General features: G+C 31.9%; 1 protein-coding gene across 1 annotated transcript in view; it reads left to right on the top strand.

Annotated features, from left to right (window-relative positions):
• The window catches only part of NCKAP5 (NCK associated protein 5), a 1,106,193-nt gene that overhangs the window by 411,037 nt on the left and 676,410 nt on the right, over positions 1 to 18,746 (top strand). The window contains exon 3 of the mRNA XM_051985772.1: positions 15,719 to 15,792. Coding sequence (XP_051841732.1) covers positions 15,719 to 15,792 — 74 coding nt within the window. The remainder of the gene's footprint in view (positions 1 to 15,718; positions 15,793 to 18,746) is intronic.

Here is an 18,746-nt window from a genome sequence, read left to right as displayed (position 1 = left end):
GCTTTCAGATTTGTAAAATAAACTCTAAAAAGGGTTTGCATTCTTTTGTAAATATACAACCTTTCATACAGTTGGGAATGGCCATCTTCCTTAGAGAACATTATAAAGGTATCTTTGCAGAAGAAAAAATATTAATATAAAAATATAAAACTACTTAAGGTGCTCATTGCCTTAAAGATATTATTCTGAGATAGCTTACTTAGGTTCTCCGGAGATAAATATTGACTTCTTTCATTGACTCATGACTTTATTCTTAGTTCCTCAGGTCAGTATGGCAATTTACTCTCTCTTCTTGCTATTGTTTCCTATTTTTAACCTTGTTCTTTGAAAACCAAGTGGAAAAGACCTGGAGGGTCCAATAGATAGGAAACAATATTATTCAGCAGTGAGATGGGGCAACCAATGGGAGCATATATGATCTTAGCAAGAATTAGTAGAAATACAATGTCTAAATAAGGAAATTCAGACTATATTTAAATTTCAGTATTCAGTTCTGGGCACCACTATTTAGAAGAGACATTAGGAATCTCAATTGTCTCATTAACAATCTGTGAGGATTAGATGCAAGGATCAATTAAAAGACCTGAGAATAATTTGACTGAGATGAAAAGTATTAGAGGTGGATATCATAACTTTCTTCATATATATGAATCATTGTTGTATATAGGAAATATTATATTTCTTTTACTGAACCTGAAATGCCATTTGCATCCCCTTTTTTATAATTTGAGCAGGGCCACAGACACAGTGTTATTTTCTGTAAGATAAGAGGAATAATGCTTATATGACTTGACTTTCAAAAGTATAATGGCAAAAGTTTATTATAAACTTTAAAATGCTATGAGTCTGGGCTGTTATGATTGACATTTGGAATCACTTCCCACTCTGGGATCCTTGCTTGTGTTTCTCAGAACAGGAACTGAGGCACAATTAGAAATATTTTCATCTAAGACAAAACACTTGAGAATTTGGGAGGGGGATAGGACCATTGGTGGGGAGAGTGTCTTGTGGGCAATTGTGACATACAGGGGTTTTGTTCTGTAAAGAGGAAGCAAGTTTTTTGAACTTTTGTTTATGCTAAGGAGAGTCCAATTATTATTTATATCTTTTTGGGGGAAGGGGGCATTCACTTCTGAAATTATTTTAAAATTCTACTTCAGAGAAAGAGGATTTTATCAGTCATAGCTCCCTTACAATATTTTGAAGCTTTAATAGAAGGGTAACTTCATGAAAAGCAAGCAAGCAAGTAAGCAAGCAAGAAAGAAACAAACAAACATAAGCATTTATTAAGTACCTATTGCCTGTCAGGGATTGCACTAAGTACTTGACAAATATAATCTTATTTGATTCTCCCAACAACCCTGGGCAAGAGATATTATTATTATTCCCATTTTACAATTGAAGAAACTGAGTCAGTGATTAAGTGACTTGCCCAAGATCAATATCTAACAAATGTTTGAGGTTTAATTTGAACTCAGATCTTCCTCATTACAAAACCAACATTCTACTTACTGCTCCATATAGCTACTACTAGGTTCAAGACATTGCTACTTATTTCAAGGGAAGTACATTTAGATTTAAAACTGAAGAGGGCTATGATGTCCATCCTATTCAACTTTATTTTTCAACTGAGAAAACTGAGGTCCAACAAACTAAGCAATTTGCCTAAGGGAATTCAGGTAGGAAGTTTGCAACCCCCTTATGGAAGCAGTTAAGTGATACCATGCACAGAGTGTTAGCCCTAACTCAGTGCCTAAATGAACCTGGGCAAGTCATTTAACCTTATTCAGTTTTGTCATCTGAAAAAGAATACCCACATCCCAAAACTTTTGTGAGAATCAAAAGGGATATTTGTAAAGTGCTTTTCAAAATTTGTTGTTTAAATGTATTGATCATATAGTCATAATATCAATTGAAAACCATATTTTTCAAAACACCTCCCTTCCTGCATCAACATTTGGTATTTTCTCAGCAAAAATACTGGAGTGCTTTACCATTTCCTGCTCCAGATCATTTTACATATGAGGAAACTGAAGCAAACAGGATTAAATGTCTTTCCCAGGGTCATAGAACTAGTAAGAGACCCAATTTTAACCCAGGAAGATGATACTTCCTGACTTCAGGTCAGGTACTCTATCCAATGTACCATGTAGCTGCCCTTAAAGAGCTATATAAATAATGATGTTGCTATTATTATTATAGACAAGGAAACTAGTAGTGATTATTATACCTAGGGAAATATTTATTATGTTCATTATCATTATTACAGATAAGAAAACTAAGTCCCAGTAATAAAAATATTTAACATTTGACTTATCCATTGTTATACAGGTCATAAGGAGCAGAGCTAGCATTGAAATCTAAGTCCTCCAACTTCAAATTCAGATTTTTTTTTCCTCACTGAATTAGCTTAGATTCCATCTAATCCAAACTCTCTTTCCATTTTACACATGATCAATTTGAAGTCTGGAGAAATTAAATGTTTTACATAAGTTAAAGCAAGTAATTAATAGCAGACCTAAGGTTAAGGCCCCGGTTTCTAATTCCAGGCCTACTGATTTTTATATTTCCTCAAATTGCCTCCTTATTCCCTATGAATACAGTTTTCTTTATGAAAAGTGTGTTATTCAAATGCCCCCCATACATTCAGTAAAACTCATCCAATATTAATGGACTGGCCTTGGGCAAAATTGTCAATTAGGCAAAGCGTATATTTGTCACCACTACTTGGGTGTCACTGATTTAGGTATTCTTTTATTCTTTTTCTGAGCCTGCTTGCCTGCTATCATTCTCTTTACTCCTATATGAACCTTTTGAGAAACTCATTGATGTTAAGTATTACTGGATTAATGCTATCAATCTCATGTAGATTTAAATTTTAAAAAGATTCCTGAAGAAGACAACGCTTAATGCTGAAGACAATCCCCTCTCACCCCCTTGTATAAATGTTGGAATTTTATGCACTTTAATTCTGGGAGGGGGGAGATATGTTTGGATAGAGGCTCTTTCTATCAGTCCTTACCATGTAGATGATTATCTACATGTGAAATCAATAAACTAAATTTACTGTTTTCCTAAAGAAAACATATAGTCTCACCCATTTCCACTAAACATTAGATTTTTTTTAAGTTTAAAATGAATTTTTATATTGAGATTGGTGCAGGAGGGGAAGTATTTTGAAAAATATGGTTTTCATGTGATATTTATGATTATTTTCACAATACAGTTATCATGTGACAAATATATTATGTATCAACTTTTCTGCCTTATAGATGAATATCTGAATGTGAGTAATGCTTTAGATCAAACATTAAACTATTAATCTCAATTTCCAATGATTGTGAATCATGGGTTAATTATAATTCATTAAATACATTTCATTATATATATACACACAGAGAGACAGAGATAGAGAACTAGAGAGAGACAAAGAGACAGAATTGAGAATAAGAGTGAATGTACATTTAAAAATGGAACCTAGAAGCTATTAAGTCCATACCCCTTATTTCACAGAGGAGAAAACTGTGGCCTGTGAAGTTAAATGATTTATCTAAGACCAGACAAATCTGAACACAGGCCATCTAGCAACAAATTCAGCACCCTTTATACTGAACTTCCTCCCAAAACTATAGTTTATCATAAGAATATGTTGTCTTTAAAGTTCACATAATATAATATTTTGCAAAAAGCACCAACCAAAAATGAAAATTTTCAATTGTAAAGTTTAGCCTTAATTGTTGTGGAGAAGTGACCAATATAGGATGTTGATTTGGTATGGTGAGCTTGGGCTCAGAGAAATTTGCATTCAAATTCGGCCTTGACACAATACTTGACAGCTACATGACACTGCTTAAGTCACCCTCTTTGATCTTTATTTTGCACACCTGTAAAATGAAGATAGTTAACACTCAAAATATCTATCTTTTTGTTAAATTAAACGATGCTGTGAACTGATTCTAAGTGAAATTAGCAGAACCAGGAATCATTATATACCTCAACAACGATACTGTATGAGGATGTATTCTGATGGAAGTGGATCTTTTTGATAAAGAGATCTAACTCAGTTTCAATTGATCAAGGATGGACAGAAGCAGCTACACCCAAAGAAAGAACACTGGGAAATGAATATAAACTGCTTGCATTTTTGTTTTTCTTCCCAGGTTATTTATACCTTCTGAATCCAATTCTCCCTGTGCAACAAGAGAACTGTTTGGTTCTGCAAACATATATTGTATCTAGGATATACTGTAACCTATTCAACATGTAAAGGATTGCTTGCCATCTGGGGAGGGGGTGGAGGGAGAGAGGGGAAAAATCGGAACAGAAGTGAGTGCTAGGAATAATGTTGTAAAAAATCACCCTGGCATGGGTTCTGTCAATAAAAAGTTATTTTAAAAAATTAATTAAACAATGCTGGTTACTATTATGTTATCATTCTGTTCTACTTCTCACAAACTGGACTATCATCACCCTTCCTCATTTTCTTCAACTTCCCACCAAAAGAGTTCATCTACTTCTTGCCTAAAGGTCATTATGATCAGTACCCTCCATTTCTTCACCAGAGAGTTTACCCAAATACACACACACACACACACACACACACACACACACACACACAAATCAAGGCTCTTCTTTACTACTATATTTGATCATATCCCTGCTAATGTTATATATCTTGTATATTATCTTACTCTGATAACCTAATACCTCAATCCCATGAAATTGCAATTGCCTCTAAAAATCCTTACAAAGAATAACTTTATTTGTTGGAAATCCACTGCACCTGTGCTGGCTGACATGAAATATGTCATTGGTTAAGATCATTTGCCACTCTCAAATTATATTATAAATGTATACTTTTCTTACACTTAGATTTCTATATATTTACCTTCTTTTTTTTCCTGAAAGAAATACTTAGAATTATTGAAGGACAAGAAAGACCTTTGAGATCAACAAGTCCCCTAAGTTTAGAGATAGGAAAATTAAGTAAGTATATAAAACGTTTTGTCTGTTAGGACATATGGTATGTATCCTCAAGAAGTGCTAACTAGAAAAAGAAAATAAAGAGAAAATCTAAATAGCATTGTGTTAAAAGTATAAGTAAATGCTAATGTGTGGAGGGACATAAAGAGATTTGGAGAGAAACTGTGTGAGACTAAAAAAATTTACCAGTGAAGTTATTTGGTCCTAAGACAATTCTTTCTTAACTGTTTGTTACTGGTGGAAAAACATTTGCCCCTCCTATCTCATCATTCAACCAACTCATAAGGAATAATTTTACTTGTTGGAAATCTACTGCACCTGTGCCGCTAATGTGGAATATGTCATTGGTTTGGTTAAAATCATTTGCCATTTTCAAATTATTCTGTGAATGTATACTTGGCTACACTTAAGGATCCCTTGGTTTTTCTCTCCTGAAAACTTGTTTTTATGTCTCTTAGTGTCATGTTCATGACCTGAGATTTTCTTTCTTTTTTTTTTTTAGAGGTATGTTCTTTTTTTATTATTATTATTATAGCTTTTTATTTACAAGATATATGCATGGGTAATTTTTCAGTATTGATAATTACAAAACCCTTTTGTTCCAATTTTTCCCTCTCCTTCTCCCCACCCCCTCTCCCAGATGGCAGGTTAACCAATACATGTAAAATATGTTAAAGTATCAGTTAAATACAATATATGTATACATGTCCATACAGCTATTTTGCTGTACAAAAAGAATCAGACTGAAATAGTGTACAATTAACCTGTGAAGGAAATCAAAAATGTAGGTGGACAAAAATAGAGGGATTGGGAATTCTATGTAGTGGATTTCTCCCACTATGTGGTCATCTCCCAGAATTCTTTTTCTGGGTGTAGCTGGTTCAATTCATTACTGCTCTATTGGAACTGATTTGGTTCATCACATTGTTAAAGAGGGCTATGCCCATCAGAATTGATCATTATATAGTATTGTTGTTGGAGTACATAATGGTCTCCTGTTCCTGCTCATTTCACTCAGCATCAGTTCATGCATGTCTCTCCAGGTGTTTCTGAAATCATTCCACTGATGACCTGAGATTTTCAAGGATCTATGAGGAAAGAACAAAGGAGGATCTTGATTGTCTGGGAGGGATTTTACTACTGGTCAAGAGATGGATTCTTTATTGTCCCAAGACTAGTAAGCTACATGCAGAGGAACTAAATTTATCATGAGAAGGCTAATACAATAAGGATTTTTCAACCTATAGCCACTCATGAAATGTGGAAAGATTATGATCTATGTTAGTAGGAGGAGTGTTGACAATAGGAACATTATGAATTTTTTTCAAAATATCAAAGTAAGAAGATATTACTATTAGAATTCATAAAAAAGTCTATCACTTTTCTATATTTTAATAACTTTTTCTGAAGAAATGGAAGAAAGCTGTACCATAAAGGAGGAGTAGAAATTGGATAAGCAAAGAAAGACTTCCAAACAAAGATATTATGCATGGGGATAAACATAACAGATTCTGGGGACAATTAGGTAATAAGCTTAGTATGAGCAGAATTTCAACTTAGGAAGAATAAGCTTAGAAAGGTAGATTGAGGCCATTGCAGAATGGGCTAAAATGTCAAATAAAGCAGTATTAGAAGTATTGTATATAATATAATACAGTTCCATAGTCTGTGATGGACAAAGAAGGGGATTCCTGAGAATAGGGGTTTGGGACATAACAGAAGTATATTCTATATTTGATACATTTGTGTTGTTAACACAAGATTCCTATAAGTGTTTAGCTGAAATGTTGCTCAAGGGAATATTTGTTACATATTAGTGTGGTACATGGATTAAGTTTTAAATCTAAAGTTTTCATATAATTGTAATTCAATCTTATCAGCTCCTTTGTGCTAATGTAAAATGACATCAGCTTTTGCTTAGCAAAGTAAAATGTGAAGTTGAAATGCTTGTCAAAAATTTTGTGTTTTCTTTAGTGGCTTATTTTACTTACTTTTAGAACTTTAGAACAAATTGAATCTTTTTTTAAATTTTTTTTTTTGAATCAGCTTTACCTCTGCAGAGGACTTGATAATAAAAAAGAAGAAAAAAGAACCTGATCACTATATTGTTATGCCTCAAATTATAACAAAATAAAAATTTAAAACTTTAAAAGAGGAAGATTAAAATGTTTTTCTCTCTTTCACAAGCAAAACATCATTTCAAACTGGTTTCCAAAAAGAGATAGAAAGAGAGAGATGAAGACAGAAAGAGAGACAAGGAGGGAGGGAGAGAAAGAGATACTACTAGTAGTAGCCTTTTTGTCAGGCTAAATGTTAACGTTTTCTATCTAGAAATAGATCTTATTCCTGTCAGAATAAGACAGTAAAATGCCAGCATATAACTCAATTTATGCCTTGGCTTCCAACAAATCTTCCCTTGAGGGCTGTGAATTTAGGGAAGTTTGAATTGGATATTGAGGAGGAAATACTATTTGCCCCAATGAAAGTCAACTTAAATTGTTTTCAACAACTTCAACCCACATTTAAGTGCCAAATATAGACAAGGAATTATGCTAGATAAAGAAAATACAAAGAAAAAAAGTGACATAGTCTAATCTTAAGGAGTTTGTAATCTAGGAAGAGGAATATTAATGTACACTAATACTGTAAACACAATAGTAATAAGCTAGGAGTAAGAGACTGGACAGGAGAGAATTACATTTTACTGGAGAGAATCATTGGAAGAGATGTCATTGACAAGGACAGATGAATCCAATTTCAAAGTTGGAAGGTATTTAATTATACTATTATGTAGTCTATATTGTTCTTTTTCCACCACTCCAAAAAATTAGTGTCTTTATTGTTTTGCTAAAATCTAGACAAACTACTTATTGACCCCACAAAGAGTGAATTAATAGGCCCATTACTTCACATCATCTCCAAAACTGGGATTTTTATGATAGTTGTATCCTATTAGGTTGAAAGACTTTCTGGAGGTTTCACACAAATACGAAGGTTTTTTTTTTTTTTTTTACATGTCTACACATGACTGCATTAAATATATCAAGCTGGGAATAGTTCAAGTGATTTAGATAAACATCACAAAAAGATTCTAATGTATTGAGAATACAGTTCTGTAACAAACAATTGAATAAATGAACAATTGGCTAAAATGTCTTCAATGATTTAATATTCGAAAAAAGGTTACTAAAAGATTTTGATGTGCATCTGTTGTGTAACAGACAATTTCCTATTTATCATTCCATTTTCACAAGAGATAGAGATAGAAGATAGAGATAAAATAAAGACAGAGATAAAGAGAGAGACAGAGACAGAGAGGAAGAGAGAGACACACAGACACACATACACACACAGAGAGAGAGAGAGAGAGAGAAAGAGAGAGAGAGAATGAGAATAGGCCTTTTCTAGTGTAAATGTACCTTTTCATTATGATGACAAAATGATTTCTAAGGGCCAAAACATATGTTAGAGTACTTTGTTGTTTCCTAATTGTAGAAATTCCTGCATCTAATAATATTCTAGTTGAGTTGAACAGCTGGTCCCAGCAGTGGTGTTCCATGGCCCAGAGGTGAATTAGGGACCCTGCATTAGTGATGACAGACTTGTTGACAGAACTTCACAAGACCTACCATAAATTATGATGATTACAATATGGAGATTATCTTTGGGGATTCTGTAAGCTGTGTTGTAATTATTTATTATACTTTAAGCTCCTGCCAAACCAGTCTTGCTTTAACCCTCTATTTTTTATCAGACAATTAATCAGATAGTACATGAAATGGACATTTGGACATTTATTGCTTTGCTTTTATTCTTCAAACTGGTGTACTTAAGACAATAGAAAAAAAACATTTCAAGTAGGCTTATACTACATAGGAATGCAAGGTTCAGTATATTTATAAACCTTTAATCTCTTTAAGTGTTTTATGCTAATCATCCTGAAAGGTATGCATTAAGCAAAGGGAATAGCACATTTCCTAAAATATATTTCCAAAATGATTCCAATTTGCATAAGTTTAGCAAAGGAACAGATGTCTTTTTAATGCTGTACCTTAGTAAAAATTCATTTAAGACAAATTATACAAGTACATTTTTGGTATAGGTGGGATCTCTGGTTCAGTGTTTATGTTAACCAACATAGGAGAATGCCAGAGATCACTACCATTATTGTATATGAAATGTCAGGCTCTGGTTAAAGTAGACCAATGCCAATACTAAGACCAACCAAACTGTGACAAAGGCATCATGATGTAGAGAATAGATTCTTGGATTTAGATAAGGATGATCTGAAGCCAATTTCAGTTTTTGATATTTATTAACTGTATGACCATAGAAAAATCACATCATCTTCTGGTTTTCTCAGCCATGAAATGGAAATAATAATATTTGTTTTACCTGTCTGATAGAATGATTGTAAAGTTCAAGTGAGAAGGCATATGTAACAGGCCTTAAAAACTTTAAAGCATTCTATAAATATCAATGTAATATTATTATAGGGAAGGAAATAAGCATTTATAAAAGCATCTCTTCTTTGATGCCAGACACTGAGCTAAGCACTTTACAAATACTATCTGGTATGATTCTTACATCTACCCAGCAAGATAGGGCTATTATAATTCCCATTTTACAGTTGAGGAAATTGAGAAAAACAGAAGTTATGTGATTTGCTCAGTCACAAAGCTAGTAAATGTCTAAGGCTACATTTTAACTCAGATCTTCCTGACCTCAGGCTCAGCTCTCTATTTACAATTTCACCTACTTGCCCAATGTAATGTAGGATGGCTAAGAGACAGTAACATTTGTATGTGGTAAGTATCTGTTATATATTTTTCCCATTCCAATGCACATTGTAGCATAGAAGCGACCTTAAATTGTTGAAGTTATTCCAGCAGAGCACGAGGTTGGGCAGATTGTACCAAGTTAGAATGTGTTCAGATACTGGATTAGTGGCAGAAGGTATTTGTCCTCCGAGGACCAGTTTAGCTAGTTAAATGGAATCCAGCAAGTATTTGTTAGGGAAATGGTAGAGAGTAGAAGGGGCAAGTAGGTAGTGCAGTAGGTAGAATACTGGGTCTGGAGTCAGGAAGACTTCAAATTCAGTTTCAGACCACCTATATAACACCAAGGAAATTACTCAACTCCTGTTTTCTTCAGTTCCTCATCTATAAAATAGGTACATACTGGGGAAGAAAAAGACAAATCACTCTAGTATCTTTGCCAAAAAGAAATCTCATGGACAAAATCCATGGGATCAAAAAGAGTCAGACATGGTTAAATGACTGAACAATAGCAACAACAGGGAACTGTAGAATGCTGGATTTAAAATCATGGGCTTTGGATTTGAATTCTTGGCTTTACCACCCACTACCTGTTTGATCTTTGGCAGGCTCTTTTACCTTCTGTACTTCAGATTCCTCTCTGTAAAAAGAAAGAGTTGTATTAAACAGTCTCTAAATTCTATGATTTTAGGATTCCATGTCCTTACATGTAAAGCACTGTAGCAGATGCTGGAAATAAAATAGTAAAAAGGTTTTCATTTCATTCAGAAGACTGGTTACCTAATGGGCATTTTTTCCCCCAGAATAATTTACAAGTTTTAAAGGTATTTGTGATTTGCATTCTGGAAGGACATACCCATGTGATCTTTCACCCAAGTAAATATAATAGACATACTTGTCAGAATTTAAAAGAAGTAAAGTTCAAAACCAAATTTCTTACCTCATTTCCCAAAAATATCATCAATGCTTGCTATATATCAAGACAATATGTATATGAATATTTTAATTAGAGTATTGGTTTTCTGGATATAGTTTTAGTTTATCTACAGAGTCATAGCCTAAGAGAATAACACACAAACTTATATGTATTCTCTTTGGGTTGAAAATTATTATCCTTAACTTCTGCATTAAAGGCTTCTTTGAATATCCAGGAACTTTAATGTTAAAACACCTCTAGCCTTCAAATAGTCTAATAAATCTCTGGGAGAAGAGACAATGTACATTTTCTTTGGTGATTTACCCATATTGGGAGGAGAAAAAAAGATAATGAATTTTACATTCCAGTTTACTTGGCAATGCTTGGTCCAACCTAACAGGGAAGATAAATACTTCCAAGCAGATTAAGAACAAATTAGAGTGTTTGGATAGTTGCAGGTATAACTCCTAATTTTATTACCAGTGATAGCATAAATGAGTCAATAATGTACAATGAAGATTCCATCATTCTTAAATGTCAGTGCAGTTCCATTCCATTTTGACAAATGTCTTTACAAAACAATAACCAAAAAAATTCTATTCCTTATCTCACAGCTTTATTAATTATATAATATCTATTAAATAAAATCCTAATAAAACAAAATAAATTTTATGGGAGTTGATTATAGCATGATTGGAACTATCAATTCACTTATAGTCTTTGGTTCTTTAGCATTCTTTAGTTGAATGAAAATGTGTTATGAAATGCATTCTTCTATGACAGTAGCAATAATATTAGTGTGAGAGCTAGGAAAATTTAAAGGATTTGACCACTAATTAGCTGTATGACCTTAAGCAAATCACTTCATTTGACTTCTGTTTCTTCATCTAAAAAAATTAAACAATTGAACTGAATGAGTTCTGGGGTCTCTTTCATTTCCATGGACTATTTTTAAAATTTTTTGAGTCTTTTATAGCCTATACCCCTGTTTTACATCACTGCAAAGATTTGTAAAGCTAGTAATGTAATATGTTTTGAATCATCAGAAAAGGTTAAGTTAAAAGACCTGATAAAATTTAATCTAGTTCATTTTAAAAATAAAGAAAATGAGGAGCTAAAGAGTAAAGGGACCTACTGAGATCTAGCAATGTTGGTTCCAGATAATGAGTAGACAGTGTTTTATGCTAAGGAAGGATCTCTTTGCTCCTTATTGATTGTGATGCTTCTGGGAGTTTTCTTTTGGGGATTTCTTTCAAGATGCGACTGGTGACTTTTTTATCTTTTCTTTGTTCTTTTATCCTAACATGCTTGGACAGTTTTCTTTTATGGTTTTTTTTTGTAATATGATATGCGGACTTTTTTCTTATTAACCTGATTTCTAGGTCAATTTTTATGTGGTCTTATGGGGTTATTAACTTCTGTTTAGTTCATTCTAATTTTCATGGAGTCTATTACTTAAGTAGGGTTTTACAAATCTTGTGCTATCATTAATTTTCCTTCTAGATCTCTCTTGTTGTTTTCATTTCTTTATTAATTCCTTCTAATAATTTTAATTTATTTATATAATTTTAGCCCTTAAAAAAAACTTCATTTTTTCTAGGAATTCCAATTGATCTCTCAGACAAGCTATGTTTTGTTGTTGTTGTTGTTGTTGTTGTTGTTGTTGTTGTTGTTGTTGTTGTTTGTGTGTATGTGTGTGTGTGTGTGTTTGAGGATTTGCTTAAAGGGTTTTTGAAGATATTCTCCTTTTCTGGATTTGTGTCTTAGTTACATCATCCCTCCTCACTGATCTATTTAAAATTAATTCCAGATTAGGACTGTGAACATTTCTGGCAGGAATTTTATGACCTTGTATGTTACTAGCTGGCCTTATCTGGTATCCTGTTGATAGTTCAAAGTGACATCTTCATGACCTTCTTTGCCTTCCAACTTGTATTTGAAATCTCCTTTTCTGGGTTAGCAAGATTGTGCTGAATCTTTTTCTGAGATCCTGAATTTCCCCTCACCAATGTCAAAGTGATAGCCTTGAGGCCTTGTCCTTTACTTCTGTGGAATTAGTTCATAGAATTATCTTAACACTAAATTGAACATCTTATGTACAGTAAGTTCTCAAAAAATGTAATGATGAATGAATGAACGAATGAATCATAGCATTTTATAGCTGAAAAATACTGGAAATCATTGAATTAAGTCTCGTTATTTGACTGATAAGAAAACTAAGTCCTAATGAGCTCATGTAATTTATACAAGGTTAAATTGCTAGTCACTGTTAGAAAGTGTAGATCTCTAGGGCAGTGTTTTTTCAATGATTCCAGACTACTTTCTACTGATTTTTTTTTCTATTAGAATACACATTAGTGTGGCAGAAATAGATAATCTCCAGTATTCAAGCATAAGAAATCAATATTTCAGAAAGTGCAAAAATCAATGACAACTAGAGCTATCTTTTTTTTTTTCAAATCCCTATGAAATGTCACAGTAGCTTTCATGGGCAGATTGACACCATTGCATTCTTTTCTACCTAAAGCAATTGAATCAAAAAAGGCAATGGTTGACTGACTAGATCTTGAAAGTCAAAAGTTAATTCTTTGAAAAGATAAATTGCATTGATATCTTTTCATGGTCACCTTCATTTTTCAATATATCCTTTCCTCAACTTTTCCAAAGAGATTTTTCCCTTAAAAGAAAGAATAAAAAAGGGAGGGAAAAACAGTTCAGTAAACTTAGCTAATATATCCAAAATATCTAATATTACTTTTTATGTTTCACATTCATATGCCCCTCTATCTCTGAAAATATATGGTAAAATGCATTTTCATATATATTCTTAAGGATAAGTCTTTCTTACAACTTTACTGAATTTAGTTTTTTTTTTAATTTCAATAGTATTTTACTTTTTCAATTATGTGTAAAGATAGTTTTCAGCATTCATTTTGGTATGATTTTTGAGTTCCAATTTTTTTCTCCCTCCCTCCCTTAATTCCCCTTTCCCCAAGACAGTAAGCAATCTGATATGAGTGACACATGTACAATCATTTTAAATGTATTTCCATATTTGTCATGTTGTAAATGAAAAATCAGAACAAAAGGGAAAAAAATGAGAAACAAAAGCAAACAACAAGGTAAAAATACTATTCTTTGATCTTTATTCAGTCTTCATAGTTCTCCTTCTGGACGTGGATGGCATTTTCTAAGCCAAGTCTATTAGAATTATTGTGGATCACTGTGTTTTTGAGAAAAGCTAAGTCTGACATAACTTTGCTATTACTGTGTACAATATTCTTCTGGTTCTGCTCACTTCACTTAGCATCAGTTCATGTAAGTACTTCCAGAAAACAGTCTGTTCACCATTCTTATAGAATAATAACATTCCATTACATTCAAGATCATAACTTTTTCAACCATTCCCCAATTGATGTGCATACACTCAATTTCCTCAGCATTTAGTTCTAATTGATTTGTTATTGTTCTTTCTGTTGACATCATTGTAGCACACACATGTATATTTAATAAATGTTTAACATATATACATAAATATGTACATATGTGTGTATATAGAGAGAATTCTTTTATTTGTGCTTACTTAATTTTAAATAAATTTTTCTCTTCTCATTATATGCATAATTTTCTTACAGTATACAAATATTTTATTACATTGTCATTTATTAGTCATCTAGCTGTCTTGGCTATGGAATACTAAAGAAAAGACAATTGATATAAAGGTTTCTTTTACCACTCTGCCATTTTCTTCTTATTACAATTGCACTAATTTTGTTCATGGAGAAACTTTCCAATTTCATGTAGTCAAAGCTATCTTTTGTTTATACATAAACTCTTGTAATTGTTTCTGTCTCCTGTAAGGCTAATAATTCATTCCATAGACTTACCTGGGAAGCTTGTCTGGCCTAATCTCTTTTAATATTTTTATAGCTTTTAAATTAAGCTGATGAATTCATTTTGAGCTTATTATGGTATATAGTAGAAAATGTTGATTTGATTTTATATAATAAAAAGAATTTCTGTTACCTATTTTATGAAATTTTTATGTTAATATGCAGCAAGCAAGCAAAACACAACTACAGGCACACCATACTTGAAGAAATCTTGAAAATATAAAACCTCTGACATATTATCTTAGGAATTAGTAGAAATTATTTGTGTTAAAAAGTATTCATCTTTTGACTTGATCTGAAGCATAGTAGAAAAAAAAAGCATTCATCACCAAAATCCTTTACAATATAAAGTTCAACTTACAAAAACTCAAATTACAAAATTATATAAGAAAAATTTTCATTAGAACAAAAGAAAATGCCTCTCTTTGACATGTTATATAAGAAACAAAATAATAATAATAAATTAGCCACAAGGTGAAGAAATGTGGAATTAATACTTTTTTGGTCACTTTACATGGTTATAATTTGAGGAAACCAATTTCCTAGGCAGCCCCTCATGGCTAGTCTGATTTGGAGGTGACACTGAAAGAGAATGCTGTATATTATTACGGGAAAACTTCATAGTTTTATCTGTCCTCAAATAATTTCTCCAGGCATCTGACATAGTTTTTTTTTTCCTTTTGTCTGACTTGATGTGGAAAAAAAAAAAACACATTCTATTTTACCAAGTGATTACTTGAACTTTCTTATGCACTTATGACTGATTTTATATCATTAATTAATGTATTGCTTATTAATTATTATAAGGCATTATTTAATTACATTATCAATATTGATATATCTATCTTTTCTTCCATACTAGAATGTAACTTCCTAGAAAGGTGGAATATTGTATTATCTTTGTATTTCTTTTAATACCTACCACAAATGTTTTATACAGAATAGATGTACTAGGATGAATAAATTATGTGTATACACACACACACACATATATGTGGTATGTGTGTCTGTGTGTTTTTGTCTCTGTGTGTCTCTGTTTGTATAATATATATATAATATAAATTTGAAGGTAACTTAGCTAAACTCTTCATTTTATGGATAGTCAAATAAATATAATTTTGGTGACTATTTTTATTTTTTCCTCATAGGAATACATGGATTCAAATAAATATATTGAACATTTGTTAACACAACTGGAGGAACAACGTCGAAATCTCTGGAGGTGAGTTGAATTAATGTCCTATGTTACTTCTGTGGTAGCGTGTGTCATGTTTTTATCCTTATTTTAAATATAATACACCCTTTTCCCCCAGAGAAAAACAGCCATAGTTGAGCCAATTATTGGAGCCAAGGTAGAAAATATTATTCACCTACAATATGACTATACTATTAAAAAATTGTTTTTCATGAATCTATAAGCATGGGTTAATCATGACTACAATTATAGAACTATGTAGTTCTAGGTAGTCAGAATGGACTACAATATTTATTTTGTCTAGGATGATATAGGAAAAAAATTCACTGACTCAAGAGTTGAAATTCTTAAGTTTAAATCTCACTCCTGATATGTTTCTCTCTATGCGATTTCGTTCATGTTCAGTTGTAGTGTGTCACTCTTTGTGACTCCAACTTCTTTGGAATCAGTTTTTCTCACTTGTATAATGAGGAGTTAGATTTTATAGTCTCTAAAATCCCCCAGCTCTATTTCTATGATCCCTCAATTGAGTTATAGAGGTAAACTCACCTATCAAAGAATGTAAAGTTAACAGTTCAGTGATCTGTTTACTATGTTTCCTGCCAGATATTTATTTATTAGCTTCCTAAAAACCTCTGACTCTGGACATTTCAAAAGTAGATTAATTTTGTCTTAGATAAGTATTTTGAGATGTTTCTTGCATTGTTATTGTTTCTCTTTTTTGGGGGGAAGAGGGTCTATGTATATTAGAATACTTTTTTAAATGAGAAAATAAGATTTAAAGATGTGATGTTAATTTTTTTTAAGAGGGTTGTTATTCCAGTTAAGAATATAGAAGAAAAATATATTTTGTGATTAGAGGATAAAATAATCAGTGTCAGATTGTCAAGTCCACATGATCCCACAGGACTCCAAAAAACAGATGGAGTTTGTGGTGTAAGGACAGAGAAAATGGTTTTGAAACTATTGCCTAAAATCTTGAGTCATTATTACTATGCTGGATTCAGGTAGCTGCTGTGAAATTGATCATTCAATTTTCTCAACTCTTATACTACTTATCATCTTAACTACATAACTTGTGTACCTAATTATATTGTGTCAAAAGCTATAGATATAGTTTCATATATTGGTGTAATCTCCCCAAAAAGGCCATTGACTCTCCAAGAACAAGAATTGGCCTTAAAAAAGCAACTCCTCCTCCCCCATAAAAACACATAGAACCAAATAGTGTAAAAATCTATCATTATGTCAGGCAATATCATTCCTACTTAAATAACTCCCCAAAATAATCTAGTAAGATGAATAATATTTAATATAATAACTAGTAAGAGAATATTACCAAAAATATGCTGTCAGCTATTTTTTCTGTTGCATTGTTATTTTTAACCTAAAGAATTGTCTATCATGAGAAACAATATATTGTCATTTCTTATACAGAAATCATGTGTATATGTATACCCAAACATATATGTGTGTTGTATGTATAGCAGTCTGATGGTTCCACACACATACAAAAGACAAATACATTGAAGGAGAGTTTTATTGTATATATACACATGTGTATATTCCTATATATGTATATGTATACAGATATATACATATATCTGTATATACAGAGATAGATGTGGCATTCCTCCAATTTATTAATCTAATTTTTGTTTATAGAAAAACCTCTAGCTAATGGGCCAGAATTCCTTTCTTGTATTGGTTCTGCCCCCTCACTAGCTGTTTAACCTTGGACATTTACAATGCTTAAGTTTCCTAATAATTTTAAAAAAGAAGAAGGTATTGGAAAAAAAAATCTCTGAGGAGCCTTCTGGTGCTACAGTTCTATAATACAAAGAATTTTAACATAATATGTTATTAGCTGAATCCCAGTTGCTTTTAGATAACTTGTAGATTTTCCTCTTAATATATATGATTTGGCTTATACCATTTTACTATAGCCATTGTGTAACTCAGTTTGTTATATTAATTAAATCAATGAAAATATTTTATGGTCAGATGATTTGCTTATAACTTCCACTGACATGTTGGTTATTATGTATTTTAAAGAATTTATAGCATCATCAATCTTCTGACATGTTTGCATTAATTAGGGTGTATCTAGATAAAATATTTCATTGATCTATTAACAAGCACTTATTAAACACCTACTCTGCACTAGGCACTGTCTTAGGCATTAGAGATTTAAAGGCAGAATGAAATAATTATTTCTTTCAAGTAGCCTTTTTATGTTTATGTTTTTGGTCCTTTCAAAATAAAGTGGGGGTCTTTGGTCACTGAAACCACACAAAACTAAAATTTTTTAAAGAAAATTTTGTTAGATATAAAGTGGAAACTAAGCATATCTTTGATTAAATTTTGATATGTAAAATATTCAATTGGATTTTAATAGAAAAAAATTGAAATAGAGAAAAACTACGTTTTTGAGTGTCTTAAAGTAATTGAAATGACCTTTTTTTGTTCTCTGGCATACAATTAAATTAAAATCTCATTTCTGACATGGACTTAACCTCATTTAAAACAAAAGCTCAAATACTTGTGTGTTATAATTTTCATTTTTTTTTTTTTTACTTCAGAGATGGAATTACTACAGTAGGCGAATTGAAGTTTTATTTGTTGTAGTAGAGGATACAGAAATAAGCCCTATTCAAATAGTAATCGAGAGCAATAATGGTATTTGAATACTTTAAATAACTGGCAGCAAGCAAATGGAAATTGGTAGTATTGAAATGAAAATGAAAACCAATAATAGCAGATTTATATGCTATTTATCAAATCATGAAATTCCATTTGATTATATTTTGCAAATGGAATTCAACTTGACTGACTTAAAGAGTTACACTTTATGATTGTTATTATAGCTTCATTATTAGAATTGTAGCAAAACTGTTTTTGGTGAATGATATATGAGCAACAGTCAGCAGTATGGGAAAATATTTTTGTCAATTGGACTAGATGTTTAGAATGCTTATTCA

Source organism: Antechinus flavipes, chromosome 3, assembly GCF_016432865.1.
Source record: "Antechinus flavipes isolate AdamAnt ecotype Samford, QLD, Australia chromosome 3, AdamAnt_v2, whole genome shotgun sequence".
NCBI lineage: Eukaryota > Metazoa > Chordata > Mammalia > Dasyuromorphia > Dasyuridae > Antechinus > Antechinus flavipes.
Note: the sequence above shows the minus strand (reverse complement) of the source record. Positions and strands in the feature narration are given on the sequence as shown.